Here is a 19,513-nt window from a genome sequence, read left to right as displayed (position 1 = left end):
GCACTTTTCTTCTAAAGCTTCTTGCGTGACATTACATTTTTGCAAGCAATTTTTGCATTTTGTATGTTATTTTCACCAATATATTCATTATTATGCACACGTTTCCCTATTACTTGCATTCTCCTTCGTTTTGGAGGATCATTGCAAAAACTGGATACACGTGGATTTTGAAGGATGGCCGCATTTCACTTCTCATACGAATTTGAGAGAGTCTGCTTTAAATGTGAACTGAATTGAATTTCTCCCCTGGTTGTGAGAATGTTGTGGGCTGTTATATTTCTACCCATTGCACAGCCATTAAAGACACTGGGCCTCTATCAGGAAAACAGGGTAGCAGCTTTGACCTGGGACCATCACTAATTCACCCGCTGGGAAAGATAGCATTTAGACTCTGCAGCATACTAGTCCTCATTGCGTCTTGCCTGTACTCAGCGCTGGGCTCAAAGCCTCCGGCAGGTTTTCTGTGCTGTGGCCCAGCAGTCCATGTTCAATGAAAGCCCGGCTGTAATGTAACGTCTCACACTTTTTGCAGAACAGAATTTCGCACTCTGGGCACATCCTGCCGGAGGATCTGTTCCTCTCCAGCTGACTGCAGATGGGCTCCTGCAGGGGCTTGTTCCTAAGAGGCAAAGGAAGGTTTGCAATTAAAATAACTCGAAGGGCTCCTTAAAAAGAAAGGCTAGAGCACGCTGGGGCTTAAAAAACTTAAGAGGAGCCCTGCAGCTGGATCAGGCCCATGGCCCATCTAGGCCAGCATCCTCTTCTCACAGTGACCAACCAGATGCTCCAATGGAAAGGATCCAAGCACAAGGGCCCTCTCCTGAGCTTAAAACAGTCAACATCCAAATGAGAAATTTGGGGTGGCCTTGAGCTTTTCATCTGAGTTCTAGCCCCACCCTATTCTGCCCCTGGGCCTCCAGTTTGTGAAACATTCCATTTCAACTTTACACACATACAGACTCGGTCTTCCTGTCTCTAAAATGGGGAGAATGCAATGCAACTCTTTCACTGCTACGGAGAGGAGATGTTTGCTTTTGAGGAAGGCGTCTGAGCTGCTACCTGTCTGCCAGCCAGGTAAGACCAGAGAGAAGGGGGAAAGAAAACCAGCTCCACAGCCAATTTTCCTGTTTTGGCAGCTGCTCCGTGCTGGGAGACTGAGGGGAATCCACAAGAGCACTAGAGCTGGATCCTTCTGCATCGAGGTCTGGCACATTATCTTCTGCTTCTGGTTCCTGGTGGCATCTCTCCTCTGATTCACTCTCTTCCTCTTCTGGTCTGGTTTGGGACATCAGATTTTAAACCTGGATTAAAAGAGAGAGGGGGGGGCACAGAGATAACAGTACGGGCTGGAGACTTCAGTTATGTTATGCCCATTTTAGATCACATCTCGCAACTCAACACCAAGCAAGCCTATCTGCAAAATATGAGGACAACCCTGATCTACCTCTCAAGGTCGTTGTAAGGATTTAGAACGAGATGGTTAGGGTTGCCATATTTCAAACAGTGAGAATTTGAAGTTTTTGAGCTGTTTTTAAGGAAACTCTCCAAAAATGACACTGTCGACACAAGTTGCCATATGTCTGGATTTTCCTGGACGTTTCATCAATTTGAGAGCCAGTGTGGTGTAGTGGTTAAGAGCGGTAGTCTCGTAATCCTGGGGAACCGGGTTCGCGTCTCCACTCCTCCACTTGCAGCTGCTGGGTGACCTTGGGCCAGTCACACTTCTGTGAAGTCTCTCAGCCCCACTCACCTCACAGAGTGTTTGTTGTGGGGGAGGAAGGGAAAGGAGAATGTTAGCCGCTTTGAGACTCCTTAAAGGGAGTGAAAGGCGGGATATCAAATCCAAACTCTTCTTCTTCTTCTTCTTCCCCCCCGACACTGCTTCCAACTACAGTATTCCGGATATGTGGGAAATTCCGGACATATGGCGACCCTAGAGATGGTGCATAGGATAAGTGCTTTGAGCACTCCGGAAGTGCAATCTGGATAAATGTGGCCCTCTGGCCTCTTCACCCAGCCCTTGAGACTTGCCTTAGGCCACTCCCACTCTTCCAGGCCACACCCCTCACCAGCACTGCTCTGTGCCCTTGAAAGATTGAAGATAATGGGCCCAGCTAACTTGGGTCCATTCCTTTAAATAGGTCTAGTCTCTTGAGGAAATCTTAGTTGGATGCAACCATCTTTGCTAGTCTGGAGGGAGGTATGTCCTTATAGAAACCTCTGACACGTGCAGTGCTGATGTCACATTTCCCCCCCCCCCACTTTTGCCTCTGGAAGGTTTCCCACAAGTGAAAGGGATGCGGGTGGAACTGTGGTCCAAACCACTGAGCCTCTTGGGCTTGCCAATCAGAAGGTCAGCGGTTCGAATCCCCATGACGGGGTGAGCTCCTGTTGCTCTCTCCCAGCTCCTGCCAACCTAGCATTTCAAAAGCACACCAGTGTAAGTAGATAAATAGGTACTGCTGCGGTGGGAAGGTAAACGACGTTTCCGTGTGCTCTGGCACTCGTCACGGTGTCCCGTTGCACCAGAAGCTGTTTAGTCATGCTGGCCACATGACCCAGAAAGCTGTCTGTGGACAAACGCCGGCTCCCTCGACCTGAAAGCGAGATGAGCGCCGCACCCCATAGTCGCCTTTGACTGGACTTGGCCGTCCGGGGGTCCTTTACCTTTTTACCTTTTACCTTTTCCACATACAGACACTCACACGCTCCTCTCTGTCCTGCCTCCAGGCAAGGAAGTTCACAGTTCAAGGACGCATGCAGTCAGGTAGTGAAACATTGTGTGTGGCCAGGAGAGAATTTAAGGGGTACGGGGTGCAGATCAAGAGCCCAGCAAGGCTGCATTCAGCCTGTGGTTCCCCACTCCTGCCTTCTTGGGAATGTCTCCAGTCTTAGCTGGGGGGAAAGACGTGTCCCAGCCCTCAGACATTTTTGACTAACACCTACCAGTGAAAAAGATGAGGGAAGTGGTGAGTTTTACTGAATGATCTGCTGAACCTGTGGGCTGTTGTCTCCCAGACGCCACCCCCTCGAGAGGGCTGTGTCATGGCAAGGCGACCTCAGTCCATTGTGACATCACATAGCTTCTCCGGGCAAGTTCTAGAGAGGCTGTTCTGTCCGGCAGATACGAGGCTAAGGTTCTTCACTTCCCTGGGGAGTGAGGAAGGTGTGAGAATCAGTCAATGTTCGCTTACTTGTCCAATGTCCAGAACAGAAATCAATCCAGCAAACAGAATCAGTATATGTTGTTATGAGGTTTTTTTGCAGGGAGGGCTAGGCTGAATGCTTGGGCCCCCTTCTAATTCTTGGGATAGCCAGGATAGTTTCCTGGTGAGGCGATATCCGAGATAATGGGTCATTAAGGGAACAAAGGAAGTGGCTCTGTGCAAGATAAAAATGGGAGGGGCCCCTCCTTCAACTGGCTTTTAGTTAGAAATACAAAAGGGCAGAGTGGAAAGTTGAGTTATGTGAGCTAGGAGCTAGAAGTGGAAAAGCAACAGGCTGGGAAGTCAGAGAGGGTGATATCTGGTTTCTGCTTGAATCCAAGGCTGTGGCTATGGAAGAAGCAAGACCCTTTTGGTAAATAAACCATATGCCATAAAGACGCCACAGTCTCTGCTGTCCCTCATTCCAAAGGAAACACAAACCCTGGGTGAGCACCTGGAACCCCTGGAATCTCTCACCACTCTTCAAATTGGGGTGTCTGGCAACAATATGCTTATTGGTTTTTGAAAACACAGCTGTATAAAGTCAATAGGCTGTACAGATCAATAAAAAAGGGGGGAACAGTAACTGTGGCTGAGTGAAATGCAGAGCTTCATGACATCTTCAGTATTAAAAAATAAATACAGAGCAATGGGTCAGAGTTTTCAGCATAGTGAAATTGTATTGAGGGCCATTAAAAATGCAGTGGATATTCGCTAGTGGTGTAGCTTTCAGTCTGCAGACAATCCCCTTTGCATTCAAAATTGACATAATGACAATTGCAGTCATGTAATTTCACCATTTCCGAAGACAAATTGCAGCAGAAAAGATTCAGTGTTGCATGTAGCAACTGCAGGGCCCCAATGGAAAACACTCTCCCTACATCCCTACTCTCAGGTAATAGCTGCTGTGATTCTGAAGGGAAGCGTGTGTCACTCAGAGCTCCTCTGTCCCAGAAGCCCCTTGCCTGAGTTTCAGACACACACACACACACACACACACACACACACACACACAATATGAGGTTATCCAGCGGCCTTGAATTGCACTTTGCACAAGCCCAGTGGCAAACTTTATTACAATACAGTGGTACCTCGGGTTACATACGCTTCAGGTTACATACAGTTCAGGTTACAGACTCCGCTAACCCAGAAATATTACCTCGGGTTAAGAACTTTGCTTCAGCATGAGAACAGAAAGCGTCCTCTGGCGGTGCATTGGCACTGGGAGGCCCCATTAGCTAAAGTGGTGCTTCAAGTTAAGAACAGTGCTTCAAGTTAAGAACGGACCTCCAGAACGAATTAAGTACTTAACCCAAGGTACCACTGTATCATAATACCGTTATACAAATCTATGGTGAGACTGCATTTGGACACTGGTCGTCTCACCTCAAAAAGGACGTTGTTGATGAAGAAGGGTGGAGTGACTCCCCTATGGTGAAAGGATGCATGGTTTGGTACTTCTTAGTTTAGAGAACAGATGAGTAAGAGAGGGCACAAAAGAAGTTTATAAAATGATATATGGGCACGGAGAATGTGGACAGAGAAACAGTTCCATGTCTCCCAGTTGAAAGCAGGATCATGGGCCCAAGATACTTCATTACTTGGGGCAAAAACAAAATGGTGCCCCCAGTCACAGAAGACAGTGAGGTAGGTTGGCATCACTTCATCTCTGCATCGCTGCTTCTTACTGGGAAGTAGAGGGGATGGGACCAAGCGGCAGCAATGTCAAGAGTGCAGTGGAGGCTGGTCCGTTAGGGCAACTGGAGCACTGCCTCACCAACCTTAGTTTGCCCTCAGCCAGCCCCCAGCCCCCCGCCATCTTACTGACAACTAGCCCAAGGAGTGACCCTGTCTGTCAACTTCCTTCTCCTAAGTCTCCTTGTTGCCCCTTGTAGAATTCAGCAGGGAGGAGATGGGAGACAAAAGTACAGTGGTACCTCAGTTTATGAACAGTCCTGCTTACGAACTATTCAGTTTACAAACTCCATAAAACCAGAAGTAGTGTCCCGGTTTGTGAACTTTACCTCGGTCTACGAACAGAAGCCAAACGGTGGAAGGGCACCAGCAGCGGGAGGCCTCATTAGGGAAAGCACGCCTCGGTTTAAGAACAGATTTGGTTTAAGAACGGACTTCAAGAACGGATTAAGTTCGTAAACCGAGGTACAACTGTACAATTTGCAGGCTCCTGTCTTTGGCTCTGGCGCCACCTACTGTTGGGCTCCCTGCCTTCTGTCCTACTGGTCCCAAATGCACACCAGCCACTAGGTGGAGCAGTGAACAGCCAGAGCCCATCTCATTCTGGAGGCAGAGCAATAGCCGTCACTGGCTATCACTGCTTCCTATGGCAGCGAGTTCCACAGTTCAACTATGCACTGAGTGGAAAAGTCCTTTATTTTCTCTATCCTGAATCTCCCAACATTCAGCTTCCTTGGATGTCCATGAATTCTAGTGTTATGAGAGGGAGAAAACCTTTTTGCTGTTGGCTTTTGCCACACTGTGCACAATTTTATAAACTTCTCTTCTATTCTGTCACTTCTGACTCTTACACATGGGTGTAGCCAAGGGGGGCAGGGAGGGGCAGCTGCCCCCTCAATCAATACAAAAAATGCATAGCAAACTGAGGTTCTGCCCCCCCCCCTAACAAAAACCCTGGCTACATCCAAGCTCAACTAACCTGTCCTTTCTCCATGGTTTCCAGTGAGTGGACATCTGTCTTGCCACCCCCCCACCCGCCCCCCACCAAGCTTTGTGCTCGCAGAATCTCATTTGCTTGGGTGGATCAATGTTGCGAAAAGGAGCGAGGGTTGTTTGCTCCAGCCGAGGCAAAGCGACATCCGATCTAGCAGAGCGAACGGGGAGTGTTTTGTCGAGAGTTGTCTGTCACCAAGGAGAAGAGAACAGGACTGGGAAGGAGGAAGCACAACAGACCAGGGACCCGGCCCTACGAAAGAGATTCTCCCTCTTTTTACGGATCTTGCACCAGAAGTTCTGCAAATCCCCGAAGGACACGTGTGTGTGAATATGTTCGAGGGCGTAAGATAGGAGGATATCAGATGCTCGTAGTGTAAGAGGAATCCAATAGTTGCCTCGTGGAGCAGTGGTGGACCAACGAGGGACGCTCTGCTCTTGCCAGAAATGAGTTTTGAACCAAGGACAAGCTGATGATGGGTCACCATTAATGGTGAGGACCATGAGGTCATGAGATGGGAGATCTTAGGAAGTCATTTCAGGAGAAGCTCCCACCTCACCAACATTTTGACAAGATGATCCAGCCATGCTGCTGTAGGGGATCAAATATATCCTTGGTTTCTGTGAGAACTGATGGAGCATGGAGCCAAAGTCTGCCTTGAAAATATAACTTTGAGGTGGATTTGTTTTGATGTCACAGGTGGTTGGGAGTGGCTCAAGGGATGGGTTGATGAACGGCAAGGAGAGAGCTGGAGTTTTTAAGGTTCCTGAGCAGATTTTGTACTGAGTCCCCGTCCCCCCCCCAGCGCTTGAAGATGTCCAGAATCCAGGAGGCTCGTATGAGGAGCATCCGCCCATACAAGACTGGGGAACAATACCTCTATGCCATGAAGGAGGACTTGGCCGAGTGGCTGAAGGAACTCTATGATGTGGACATCAACGTGGAGTTCTTCTTGGAAGGCCTGGAGACAGGGGTCTTGCTCTGTCACCATGCCAACAGCATCACCCAAGTGGCTTGGGACTTTGAGCAGAGGTACCCGGGTCTGAGCCACAAGCTCCAGTTGCCCACCTGCGAAGTGACTTGCAACGACTTTGCTCAGCCAGGGACCTTCCAAGCCAGGGACAACGTGTCCAACTTCATCCAGTGGTGCCGGAAGGAGATGGGCATTAAAGGTACGCAGCTCAGAACTGGGTGAGGAAGGGTTGCCAAATCTTGGTCCTCCAATTCTGCCCTCTGGAGTGGCAAAGAACAAGATTGGGAGGGCTCCATCATGCAGAAGATGGACCAGATTTGTTCTCCGTTAGGCCAAAAAGTAGCAGCATATAGTTAAACCGTGGAACTCCCTTCCACAGGAGGCTGGGATGGCTGCTAACCTAGATGGCTTTGAAAGAAGGTTGGACAAATTCATGGAGGAGGAGAGGGCTCCTGATGGCTGCTGTGCTCTGCCTCCACAGCTGGAGACAGCAATATTTGTGAATACCAGTTGCTGGAAACCACAAGAGGGGAGAGGGCTCTTGTGCTCAGGTCCTGCTTATGGGTTTCCCACCGGCATCTGGTTGGCCACTGTGAGAACAGGATGCTGGGCTAGATGGGCCAATGGCCTGATCCAGGAAGCTACTTTATGCTCCTGTTGGTGGTCAGCATCAAGCATGTTGTTGGCTATGTCCAACTCCCCACAGGGGGAGAGTCTGTTGGTGGGGAAAGGCATAATCCCCCAAGATGAGAGGTGGGATCAAGATGGCTAAGGGAGCTGGGCATGTTTAGCCTGGAGAAGAGGAAGTTAAGGGGTGATATGATAGCCAAGTTCAAATATATAAAAGGATGTCACATAGAGGAGGGAGAAAGGTTGTTTTCTGCTGCTCCAGAGAAGCGGACACAGAGCAATGGATCCAAACTACAAGAAAGAAGATTCCACCTAAACATTAGGAAGAACTTCCTGACAGTAAGAGCTGTGCGACAGTGGAATTTGCTGCCAAGGCGTGTGGTGGAGTCTCCTTCTTTGGAGGTCTTTAAGCAGAGGCTTGACAACCATATGTCAGGAGTGCTCTGATGGTGTTTCCTGCTTGGCAGGGGGTTGGACTCGATGGCCCTTGTGGTCTATTCCAACTCTATGATTCTATGATTCTATGATTCTATGGTTGCCTTGCCTTGGATGAGAGATGGGAGTGAAAACTCTTGATTTTGGGGGACTTCTCCAATGCAATCGCTTTTTGATTGATGGAGAACAGAGAAAACAAAACAGAGGAGAAAAGTTTGACCCAGCACTAGCTGATAACTCTGACTTGGTTTCTCTGTGGCATTTTCGCACCATTCGCCCCTCAGTCCACACTGCCTAGCTGTCCCCTACTTTCACCCCACCTGCTTTGTTCCAGAAGTCCTGATGTTCGAGACGGAAGACCTGGTCTTGCGCAAGAACGAGAAGAACTTTGTCCTCTGTCTCCTGGAGGTGGCCCGCCGAGCCGCCCGTTTTGGTATGAGTGCCCCCACCCTCATCCAGATGGAGGAGGAGATCGAGGAGGAGATTCGCGAGGACCTGAACCTGCCGCCGGAAGAGACCCCCCTCCCAAGGGCCCAGAGGAAGCCGGCCAATTTCAAGAACCTCGACCAGATGGTATTCGTGCCCCAGGGCAAACACAGGGTCCCTAAGCTGCGCAGGTCAAAGGCTCTCCTTCATTGGAGGTTTTTAAGCAGAGGCTGGGTGGCCATCTACCAGGGATTCTGTAGCTGTGATTCTTGTATTGTAGGGGGTTGGACTGGATGACCTTAGGGATCCCCTCCAGCTCTACACATCTATGATTCTATGACACATTTGTGCCTGGCAAAAGCAGCAAAGGAAAGGGACAGGGCAGGGCTGGTGAGGGGTGTGGCTCTGGAGGTCCACATCAAGAATCCTAGAGGGCCACCTGTCATCATCATCATCATCGTTCCCCCGACTATTTGTTTTATTTCATAAAATTTATAACTGCTTGATTGTTTAAGAAAAGAAGCGTAAAACAATAAGATTATCAACAAGAAAAAATTGCAATAATTTAAGACTTTCAAAAAGTAAAAATAACAATAGACTACAAAGAATTGTAAACTCACACCAACCTTCTAAATATCTGGGCAGGCTTGTCTAAACAAAACTTTTTAACAGGCACTGAAAAGCAAACAGCGAAGATGTCAATAGGCAGGGAGTTCCAATGTGCTATTCCAATGTGCATCTCACATTCACTTCAAGAAGCTCATGAATACTGTTCTCCCCAGTTTCATACTCACAACAACCCTGTGAGGTTGGCCAAGCTGAGGGGTGATTGGTGGCCGGCCTCATGGTCACCCAGTGAGCGTCAGGGCCGAGTGGGGAAGGCAAACCCTGATCTCACAGCTCCTAGTCTAAAACTCTAACCACTACTCCACACTTCCTCTCACTCATATTCAGGTTGTTGTTGCCAAACTCATTACTATTCTTATCCTCCTGCTTTCTGCAAAGGTCCAGTGTCTTGTCAGCCGTTGCACCTGCCCGGTCCAGTTCTCCATGATCAAAGTCTCGGAAGGGAAATACCGTGTGGGCGATTCGAACTTGCTGATCTTTGTCAGAGTAAGTTGACCTGTGGTGCGCAGGGCCAGAGGCAAAAGTGGGTGGAGCAATGGATGTGGATTTTAAGCTGGTTTCTGAGCATGCTCACACACTTGGGCTGGAGGAAGCTGTCCATTTCTGTCTTCTCAGTTCCAAATTTTTCCATCCTGAAATTAAGCTCTCCACTTTGGAGCCACGTTTTTAAATCCTCTTGAAAAATTCATCAGTGTTTTGGTGTGAATTTTTCATAATACACACATTTTTGCCAGGACTTTTGACTACTATAATGGCTAATGGCAGTTGGAATTGGGATGATGGCAGGGGAAATGTTGCCATGCTGGGTTTGTTGGTGGAGAGGACACAGGCACCCCAATCCTAGGGTTGGAAGGATCTATCAATTTCTATTTTCTCACTTTCCCATTTCCCCAACACCTCTGCCATTTAAAAATCCTCATGAAAATTCTTCAGCATTTTAGGGCAAATCTCTCTCAACACACAATTTTTTGTATACAGTTTTGACTACTGTACACATTTTTGCTCCTCAGTTTTCGCTAATATAAAGCATTCTTGTAAGTTATTTTCACTAACATTTTCATGCACACTCCCTGCTAATATATGCATTTTTGTAAAGACTGGTTGGTTGGTGGGCTGGAGAACTGCACTGCAAAATTCAGATGAGTTGGATTTGAAGGATGGCTGTGATTACGGTTCTCATATTGTTTTAGAATGTGCAAATTCAATAAGTTCACCTTTGAACATGAGCAGAATCAGATTTCTCCCACATCCTCCCCACCACCACACGCATCCAGAGTCACATTCTTCTTCACTCCACCATCTAGGAAAGCAGGAAGTATGATCAGAGGTCAAAGACACCTCTCAGCCAGGCAAAAACATACAAGGAGGGCAAGAAGCAAAGGGTGTGGCCTTGGAAGTGTCATAAGGGCCAGATAGAGAACGCTGAGGGCCACATTCTGGCCCCCTGGCCCAAGGTTCCTCACCTCTGTTCTTCAACAACTGACAGCAGATTTCCAGAATGTCAAAGGCGGGTTTCTCCCAGCCCTATCGGGTATAAGGATCCAGCTCGTGCCAGAAGCAGATAGCCTATAGAGAAGAGAGAGTTACCTGTAGGTAGGACATAGGAATATCATGTGAATCTAACACAGTGGTTCCCACAGTGGGCAGTGCTGCCCCCAAAGGCAGGGGGTGGAATTACCCACAGGAGCAAGAGGTGTAAATGATTACAAGGCTTTGCAAAGCTGATTTACAGGATCAAGTCCATTGTTGAATCAATTAAACCAAATCATTTCAATTGGATTTTGCATAAATGTGCAATTAAGTGTTACTGTTTTGAGTTTTATTGTGTTTTATCTTACCCAGTGGGTTGTGCAAACCACTGTTCTGAATAAGGGAAAGGATCAGTGGGGATGAATTTATGGAGCCAAGGGGGCAGCCCCCCCAAAAAAAGTTTGGGAACCACTGGTCTAACTTTCTGTGTGTGTGTGTGTGCCTCTGGCACATAAACAGACTTGTGAAATAACTAGTATTTAATCTCTTGGGACACTGGTGGCGCTGTGGTCTAAACCACTGAGCCTAGGACTTGCCGATCAGAAGGTCAGTGGTTCGAATCCCCGTGACGGGGTGAGCTCCCGTTGCTCGGTCCCTGCTCCTGCCAACCTAGCAGTTCGAAAACACGTCAAAGTGCAAGTAGATAAATAGGTACCACTCCGGCGGGAAGGTAAACGGCGTTTCTGTGCGCTGCTCTGGTTTGCCAGAAGTGACTTAGTCATGCTGGCCACATAACCCAGAAAAACTGTCTGAGGACAAACGCCAGCTCCCTCGGCCAGTAAAGCGAGATGAGTGCTGCAACCCCAGAGTCATTCACAACTGGACTTAACTGTCAGGGCGGGGTCCTTTACCTTTACCTATCTCTTAGTCACCTGGCATAGGACTGTCTCCAGGTTTTAAAACTTTTCAGATCCCCAGGTGTAGAGGAAAACCCTTAGCCTGATATCAATAAGGTGTCTGCATCACTGCCAGGCAGGTGTCACTTGGGACAGCATTCCCCGGGACTGCACGTGTTGTTGTGGCTCACGGTCAGGAAAGGGCATGTGTGCTCACCTGCGCTCCTTTTTGCTCCAGATCCTGCGGAATCACGTGATGGTCCGAGTGGGCGGAGGCTGGGACACCCTAGAGCACTACCTAGACAAGCATGACCCCTGCCGGTGCACCTCGCTCTGTAAGTCCCCCGTGCTCTTGTCGGACGTAAAATAAGACCATCTCTGTGCCCTTCGCTCTCAATCTAAAGTGTTTCATTGCTGTGGTTTTGCTTAATTAGTCCAGCAGATCTCGAAACTGACTGCTGTTGTACATCAGGGCTTTGACCCAGGCCACATTCAAACCATATCTTTAAAGTGCTAGGATGCTGCTTTAAACACTCATGGCTTCCCCCAGGGTATTCTGGGGGCTGTAGTTTGTTAAGGGGGCTGAGAGTTGTTAGGAGAGACCCCTGCATAGCTACAATTCCCGGGGTTCCCTTTGAAGAGGCATTAATATTTGTTGGAAGCCTCCCCAAGTGGCTGGGGCAGCCCAGTCAGATGGATGGCATATAAGTAAGATATTATTATTATTATTATTATTATTATTATTATATTCCTTCTGCTGAGTTGGGCCCTTCACATCTGTCCTAAAGCCCTGACCTGATGGTACCACTGTTACATACGCTTCAGGTTACATACGCTTCAGGTTACAGACTCCGCTAACCCAGAAATAGTGCTTCAGGTTAAGAACTTTGCTTCAGGATGAGAACAGAAATCGTGCTCCGGTGGCGCAGCAGCAGCAGGAGTCCCCATTAGCTAAAGTGGTGCGTCAGGTTAAGAACAGTTTCAGGTTAAGAACGGACCTCCGGAATGAATTAAGTACTTAACCTGAGGTACTACTATACCTGCTAATAACAGGGGTGGGGAACAATTTTCTAGCCCAAGGTCTGCATTCTCTCATAAGTATCCTTCCAGGAGGTACATGGTAGGGGTGGGCGGGGCAGGAGGCAAAAGTGGGCGGGGCCGCATATATAAATTTTACCTTTGTACCGCAGGCTAGTTTATACACACAAACATACCTCTCTGTCCTCAATCCAGGCAACCCAGAGGCATTACCCAGGCAAAACCAGGATGTGAAGCAGGACCAGTAGAGGATGCAGCTGGGGAAGGTTGTAGCCTAGGCAGAGTCCCGGGGGCTGGCAGGGCTGCATTCATCTCCTGGGCTTGAGGTTCCTGCCCTCTGTGCTACGAAAGAGAGCAGGGCACCTGCAGCTTGTATAAAAGCCATTGCCATGACTTTTGTAGTGACACTGATGTCCACTAGAGGGCAGGCCAGTGCTGCAGATAACAAATACAGTCCTTAGAACTGAACTTAACCCAAGCAAATCGATGGAACCTCCCAAAATTTTGGAAAGAAAATGTACTTCATGGAATCATAAAATCATAGAATTGAAGCATTGGAAGGGACCCTGAGGGTTATCTAGTCCAACTCCCTGTAATGCAGCAATCTCAACTAAAGCATCCATGACAGAGGACCATCCAACCTGTTTTAAAACTTATTTATTTATTTATTTTTATAAGATTTATATACTGCCCTTCACCATAAGATCTCAGGGTGGTTCACACCTCTATTGAAGGAGAGTCTACAACCTTCCGAGGGAGTCCATTCCACTTTCGAACAGCTCCTGCTGTCAGAAGGTTCTTGCTAATGTTTAGTCGGAATCTCCTTTTATGTTATGTGAGTAATGAATTATTTGGGTGGCAGCGAGCTGGTCAGATGAGCAGGAAATGTCCGTGGGATCCAGGATGCAACATATTGCAGAGGATTTTTGGAATATTGCAATGCTGGTATAATTTTCCTTGCAGAATTAATGCAGAAGTAGACCTATCCTTTAGTCCTTCTAGGAACCTCAGGCCCGGGGGATGAATGTGCCCAGGAGAGTCCAAGCCAGATCTGTGAGCTACTCAGCTATTCCACATCTCTGACAAAATAAGATTCCAGACCTTGAAAGCATATACTGTGATAACTATGTTAGAAGCTAAGGTGCTGCAGGATTCTCTCTTGTTGATATCCCCAACCCTTTCTGCAGCTCACAAACAAGCCTTGAGGGCAGGCAGCCCTCAGAAGATGCAAGCCACGCCGGTCCAACATGAAATCACAGCCCGCTTAACACCCAGGAAAGACAACCCCAAGCCCCAGCCTGCTTTGATTGTCACCCGATCCCAAAGCCCGCTGCCCCCAGTGGAGTGGAGGACCTACACTCCTAACACCCACAGCCCTGGGTGGAAGACTCTGCAGCAGTCACCTCCGAGCAATGGTGGCGGCAGCAGCAGCAGGAAATCCACAGCTCTGCTTATCTCCCCCGGGGCCTCAGAACATCGGAGAGTCCCTTCCTTCAGGTGATGACAGATAATGTGTGGAAAGATAGGAAGGATTTGTTTTCTGCCAACAACTCAAAGTTTTCACTTCTGACCAAACTAGATTTATGGCCCAGAGTAACTGGAACAATGTTATGGTAAAGAAACTGAGCTACAAGCTAGAATATATATATATATATATATATATATATATATATATATATATATATATGTCAGAGCTGCCCCTAGGTCCCAGCTCACAGAGGACCAACGCCCGATCGTCGTTATGTACAAAAGTCTTTATTGAAGTTCAACTTCCATTCCAAAGCCGCAGCGCGCAGCTCTACGTCTTAAACCCTAGACCGGCGAAGTCCCATCTGAATCTCCTCCCCTCGGACACCAGTTTAAGATCTTAGCCCTGCTCCACCTTTTCCGTTGTTCTCTCCTCCTCTGGGTCCTCCTGCCCGCCGGGGCTTTCCCCTTTCTGGACTCTTCCGACGCTGAGTCGGCTGACTCCTCCCCCTGTCTCCGGCGGGCTTTAGGACCCGGTTCCCAATCCTCATTCTCTGCTGTCCCGCGCTCCTGTACATTTGAACTTGCCTCTCGCGCCAACCCAGTGACCTTCCTCCTGACCATCACACTGCTTCTGTCACTGCTTCCCTCTTCCGGGATACTGCCCGGATCTGACCTCCCCTCCGTTGTCTGGCTCTCCGATGGAGGCGTGGCCAGCCCTGACTTATCTTCACTCCCTGGTGTGGAATCCTCTGCCCTCGATACCTGGGACTCTTCCCCCCCACTATGCTCTGGTGGGGAAGCTGGTCCTGATTTCCAACTGCTACTCTGGGAGTCCCTGCTGGCCCCTTGCTCCTGGAGTGTCCCCCTTGGGAATCCCCTTGCCCTGGCCACTGGCGCCCCCTTCTGTGAATCTTCCGATTCGCTGGAGAGGCTCATGGAATCTCTCGGGCCACTGTCATCTTCTCCTACGCTGCCCTCAGATTCTTCCCCTTCGCTCTCCATCTCCCCTCTTCCCTGTGCTTCTGCTCCTGAACCCCTGACAATATATATATATATATATATATATATATATATATATATCCCCATTGGTCCTACATTGTTCCTACAAGGAATTTACAGTTGGGGGCAACAATGCTTCTGAATTCCAGCTGCTGCCTTCAGATGTCTTCTAAAAGTCAGATAGTCGTTTATTTCCTTGACGCCTGGTGGGAGGGCGTTCCACAGGGTGGGCACCAATACCGAGAAGGCCCTCTGCCTTCTTGCAGGGAGGGAATCACCAGAAGGCCCTCAGAGCTGGACCTCAGTGTCCGGGCTGAACAATGGGGGCAGAGACGCTCCTTCAGGTATACTGGGCTGAGGCCATTTAGGGCTTTAAAGATCAGCACCAACACTTTGAATTGTGCTCAGAAACGCACAGGAAGCCAACGCAGGTCTTTCAGGACCGGTGTTATATGGTCTCAGTGGCCACTCCCAGTCACCAGTTTAGCCGCCACACTCTGGATTAGTTGTAGTTTCCGGGTCACCTTCAAAGGTAGCCCCACGTAGAGTAATCCAAGCGGGAGATAACTAGTGCATGCACCACTATGTGTTGTGCTTATATTATTGTGTTCTCCTCTTTCAGGGCGAGGTCAGTGACTCCAACCCGGAGGCTGCCGGCCCCCGAAGAGAGACCCGCATCTAAGCCAACTCTCTCTATGCGGAGCAGCAGAGAGGCATGCCCTGTCCTGTCCCAGCTGAACGGAAGCACGGAGAACACCTCGCCCATTCGGAAATCTGTCTCAGAGGCACATCGCGGAAGATCTTCTGCCAGAATCCCAACGCCGACACCTCACAAAGAGAAACCAGAGAGGCCAGCGTCGTCCAGAGTGGCTGCACCAAGGGCTCCAGTGACCCGGCCTCCAGGAAGGTCCCAGCCTGAAATGAACGGCCCGCAAACCCGCTCTTCCAGTCCAGCCAAGCACTTCCAGGCCCCAATGGAAAGCCCTGCAAGGCCGCAAAGTGCAGTCACCGTACACAGCTGGAGTAAGGACTCAATAGCATGGCGATCACCCTCCCCAGTAAAACACGCAGGTGTGACTCAGAAAGAAGACAGCAGTGCGAAGACCTCTGGAAGAGTTGTCCCAACATCATACAGGCCGCCAGCAATTAGTAGCAGCTACCGAGAGGCGTTCTGTTTCAGAAATGGGGGTAACACCCTGGACAAAAACCAAGGCAACCTGCCCAGGAAAGAGCTTTTCAAGGGCAGAGCCCCTCTTCTGAGAGAACAGGGCAAGGCTGTCAGCCTGGAAGCATCAGCCAGCAGGTTCTCCAACAGCTCAGGGGGTGGAATCGGTCAGAAAATGAAGGATGGTGGGACCTTAGCTGGGCAAGAAAGTGTTCCAGGAAGACCTTGTAAAGATGGCCAGATGAGTCAAGGAGATATCAAGGAACTGGGCAGGGGAACGGAACGTGTTTACACACCACTGCCTATTGACCCGGTGGAAGAACAAGCTCTGTACAGGAGCCTAGAGGATGAGATTTTGGCCAACATCAAGGAGCTGGAGGAAGTCTCTGAAGGCAACCCCATTTCTCGTGGGAGTCGGCTAGGAGGGTTTGGAGTGGACTGTTGCCAAGGAAGAGACGCCATGGCCTTGACCTGTAATGGGCCCAGGGTCTCCACATCCACCTGGTCCTCTTTGCCTATCACCGCAAGGACCTCAGTCTCTGAGGGAAGTGTGCCTCGGAGCGGGGTCTATGTGCCTGAGAGGGAGATGAGGTGGCACCCCGCAGGACTACATTATGACAGCGTTATTCAAGAGCTTTCCAAAACACTGCACCGGGAGCACGCAGGGACTGAGGGCAGTTCCCCCCAGTCAAGTCCATCTCTGGTGAATGGAAACCAGGCCGGAAAAACATTCCTAGACGGAGAAAGTGCTGTTTCTGAGGAGAACTGTGTGGCCCCTGAAGCAGAAGGTGGAGAACCATACCACACAGCTCATGTGGAAGTCGACAGAAACGCCAGAGGCTCTCAAGTGATGCCAGGCAGACCTCCTGATTCTCCAGAGCACTCTCCAGCTCCCGAGGACACAAAACTACCTCAGAATAAGCCGAGGAGGTCTCTGAAGAAACCGGAGCGGGTGCCCTCCATTTACAAGCTGAAGCTGCGCCCCAAAATCCGGCCACGCAGAGACAATAGGCCCGAAAAGAGGCCTTCAAGGATCCCCACTCCAATCGCATACAGGCATGCCCAAAGAGGATCCAGCGTCAAGGCCCAGGCGAAGAAGGCCCAGAGTGTCAAATCCCAAATCTGGAGTGGTCAGGCTGGCGTGAGGCAAAATGGCTCGGGGGACACTGGGTCCAAAGACCAGGCTGCACTTTCTGACTGCAGCCCTTCCTCCACACAAGACGGGGGTCCTGGGAGGAAAACAAGTGTCACAGAGGGGGAAACAGAGGCGTCAGGTGTGGAGGAGTCCTGGGTGTGACGTTTCCTTAAAGATGCGATTGCAGTCTCAGAATTGCAATTGCAGTCTTTTCTTGTGCCTAACCCCCATCGCCAAGCTTTGTTTCTGGTGGTCTCAGTTTTGGGCCAGAAAAGTGAATTAATGAGAATTGTACCATATGCATTTATGGTTGTGTGCTAACTATGCAGTGTGTTGAACCAGGGGTGGGGTGGGAACCCCTCTCTCCTACTCCCTCAGCTGCCTAAACAGTTAGCAGACACCAAGTGCAGGTCTTAGCTTGTAACCCTGAAAGCTAGAAGCTTGCAGCTGTACCTCTGTGAGTGTGTTGATCCCACAGGGAAACAAAAGTTTGCCAGTGGGGAGTTGTATGTTCTACATATCATTATCTTTGCTCTTCGACTTTCTGGAAATAAACTTGGATGAATACAGGTCTGGTGGGGGGCATTTAGTTGAGTATCACCTGTGTCTCTGCAGTTCACAAAACAAAGGTGGAATATAGCTCATTTGCTAAGGTCTGGTTTCCTGGTTGTGCTATAGATAGCAACAGATAGATGCCCACAGGACAATTCTTTTGTGCACCTGCCCCCAACATCTATCAGGCTTGTTCTTGGTTGTCACACAAGCCCAAAGATGAGGAACTCATCATTCTCTGGCTGTTTTGGAACTCTCAGTCACCATGGCCAATGAGTGATGGGGATGATGGCAGCTGGAATCCAGTGACACCAGGAGGGCCACCAATTATCCACCATGAAGAATCGAAACCTGCTCCAGGGTTTAAAACAGCAGGAGCTGATTTTGGATGCATTGTTTGCATCCGTGAGAACTAGAGCCTTGTGACTCTTTCAATAATGGAAGTTCAGACTCTCTGAATTCCATATAGGTTGGGGGACAGGGGACGACTAAGAACGTGCAGAATCAGCTCAGAACAGAGAGAACACACAGGGCTCCTGGTATGTTTAATAGGATTGCATTTGATTAAATATTAATGCAATAAAGTCTGATTTGATGAATATTTTTTTTTTAAAGAAGGGGCCATTGCACTTGTCAGTTACGCAAATCCCCTTGCACTTATTCGCCAGGAGAACATCAGGAGGAGGGAGCATGTTTAATTCTTAATGAGCAATTAGCTGGAGCACTCCCTGTCTGCTTTATCTCCATGCGTAAAAGCGTTAGAAACTTAACTATATATATAAAATTTTAATTCAGAGAGGGACCTGGAATATCTCCAAGGGGGCATTGCTAGGTCCATGAAATACTTGGGCCCCTAATTTACATTTACATAAAATGTGTATGCACAAATATAGGGCAGCTTTCAGAAGATGAGCAGCCCCGTATTCAATTATTATTATTATTTTTAAAAAAGTTTAAAAGAAGGAGAAAGAGCAGGAGATCCCATGCCTAGTTTAAAGGCACAGAGCTCCCCTTGCCCTGCAAGCCATCCCGTAACAACGCCTTTGCAGCCCTGACCTTGGCTAGAACCCTGACTCTCACTGCCTTGCAGGGGTTAGACTAGAAGACCCTTGGGGTTCCTTCCAGCTCTACAATTCTATAGAATCACAGAGTTATAATTGAGCACGAGGGTCATCTACTCTAACCCCCTGCAGTGCAGGAATCTTCTGCCCAACATGGGGCTTGAACCCACGACTCTGAATTTAAGAATCTCCTGCTCTACTGATGGATCTATCTCAGACCTGTGATTCTACTTGCCTCTGATCTTCTGGGACCCCCAGCAAAGAGCTGCAAGTCGCAAAGGTTTGCGTCCATCATTGCATCTGCTTCTTCCTTCAACGCTATGTTCTACAACTCCCATGCGCTTGATCTCGCAGGAAGAAACTCCTGTGAAATTTGGTGCACACTTCCATACATGTATGTGTTTAATGGCCATTGGCCATTAAAGAATCTATGGCCTGTTAAAGCTGGGGTGGGGGGAACACTGTTATTATGAGTATTTTATTATTACACTTTTTATTATTATGCTCCATAAAATGTGCTCTTAATGCTGTATACCGCACTGGGATCTTTTGATAAAGGGCAGTATATAAATCGAATAAATAATAAATAATAATAATACATTTCTCCAGAGGTGGCTGGTAGGGCAGAAGGCAGAACACCCAACAGTAGGTGGTGCTAAAGGTAAAGGTAAAGGTACCCCTGCCCGTACGGGCCAGTCTTGACAGACTCTGGGGTTGTGCGCCCATCTCACTTAAGAGGCC

The 19,513-nt window shown here is 48.8% G+C and overlaps 2 protein-coding genes across 3 annotated transcripts; one reads left to right on the top strand and one right to left on the bottom strand.

Moving 5' to 3' along the window:
- Positions 1-125: 125 nt before the first annotated feature.
- Positions 126-3,521, bottom strand: LOC307204462 (uncharacterized protein C17orf50 homolog). Its single transcript, XM_079956046.1, has 3 exons — positions 2,947-3,521; positions 1,060-1,301; positions 126-619 (listed from the first exon to the last, which is right to left on the bottom strand). The coding sequence occupies exons 2-3, from the start codon at positions 1,287-1,289 to the stop codon at positions 409-411; spliced, it is 441 nt and encodes a 146-aa protein (XP_079812172.1). The 5' UTR covers positions 1,290-1,301; positions 2,947-3,521; the 3' UTR covers positions 126-408.
- A 2,402-nt stretch (positions 3,522-5,923) lies between these two features.
- On the top strand, positions 5,924-17,731 carry GAS2L2 (growth arrest specific 2 like 2). 2 transcript variants are annotated; one of them, XM_079956013.1, is made up of 6 exons: positions 5,924-7,067; positions 8,271-8,506; positions 9,365-9,472; positions 11,591-11,687; positions 13,578-13,887; positions 15,482-17,731. In XM_079956013.1, the coding sequence occupies exons 1-6, from the start codon at positions 6,710-6,712 to the stop codon at positions 17,319-17,321; spliced, it is 2,949 nt and encodes a 982-aa protein (XP_079812139.1). In that variant the 5' UTR covers positions 5,924-6,709; the 3' UTR covers positions 17,322-17,731. The 2 variants fall into 2 exon arrangements, with proteins under 2 accessions (XP_079812139.1, XP_079812138.1); XM_079956012.1 differs by having other exon boundaries at positions 8,268-8,506.
- Positions 17,732-19,513: the final 1,782 nt, after the last annotated feature.

This window comes from Podarcis cretensis, assembly GCF_951804945.1.
Source record: "Podarcis cretensis genome assembly, chromosome: 15".
Classification (NCBI taxonomy): Eukaryota; Metazoa; Chordata; class Lepidosauria; order Squamata; family Lacertidae; genus Podarcis; species Podarcis cretensis.
Note: the sequence above shows the minus strand (reverse complement) of the source record. Positions and strands in the feature narration are given on the sequence as shown.

Excerpts from the sequence above, each read along its gene's own strand:
- GAS2L2 (XM_079956012.1), top strand. The coding sequence starts at position 6,710 with ATGTCCAGAATCCAGGAGGCTCGTATGAGGAGCATCCGCCCATACAAG. Across the intron at positions 7,068-8,267 it reads GAAGGAGATGGGCATTAAAG|AAGTCCTGATGTTCGAGACG; the intron begins GTACGCAGCTCA and ends GCTTTGTTCCAG. Across the intron at positions 8,507-9,364 it reads TCAAGAACCTCGACCAGATG|GTCCAGTGTCTTGTCAGCCG; the intron begins GTATTCGTGCCC and ends CTTTCTGCAAAG.
- LOC307204462 (XM_079956046.1), bottom strand. The coding sequence starts at position 1,289 with ATGTCCCAAACCAGACCAGAAGAGGAAGAGAGTGAATCAGAGGAGAGA. Across the intron at positions 620-1,059 it reads CTTACCTGGCTGGCAGACAG|GAACAAGCCCCTGCAGGAGC; the intron begins GTAGCAGCTCAG and ends TTTGCCTCTTAG.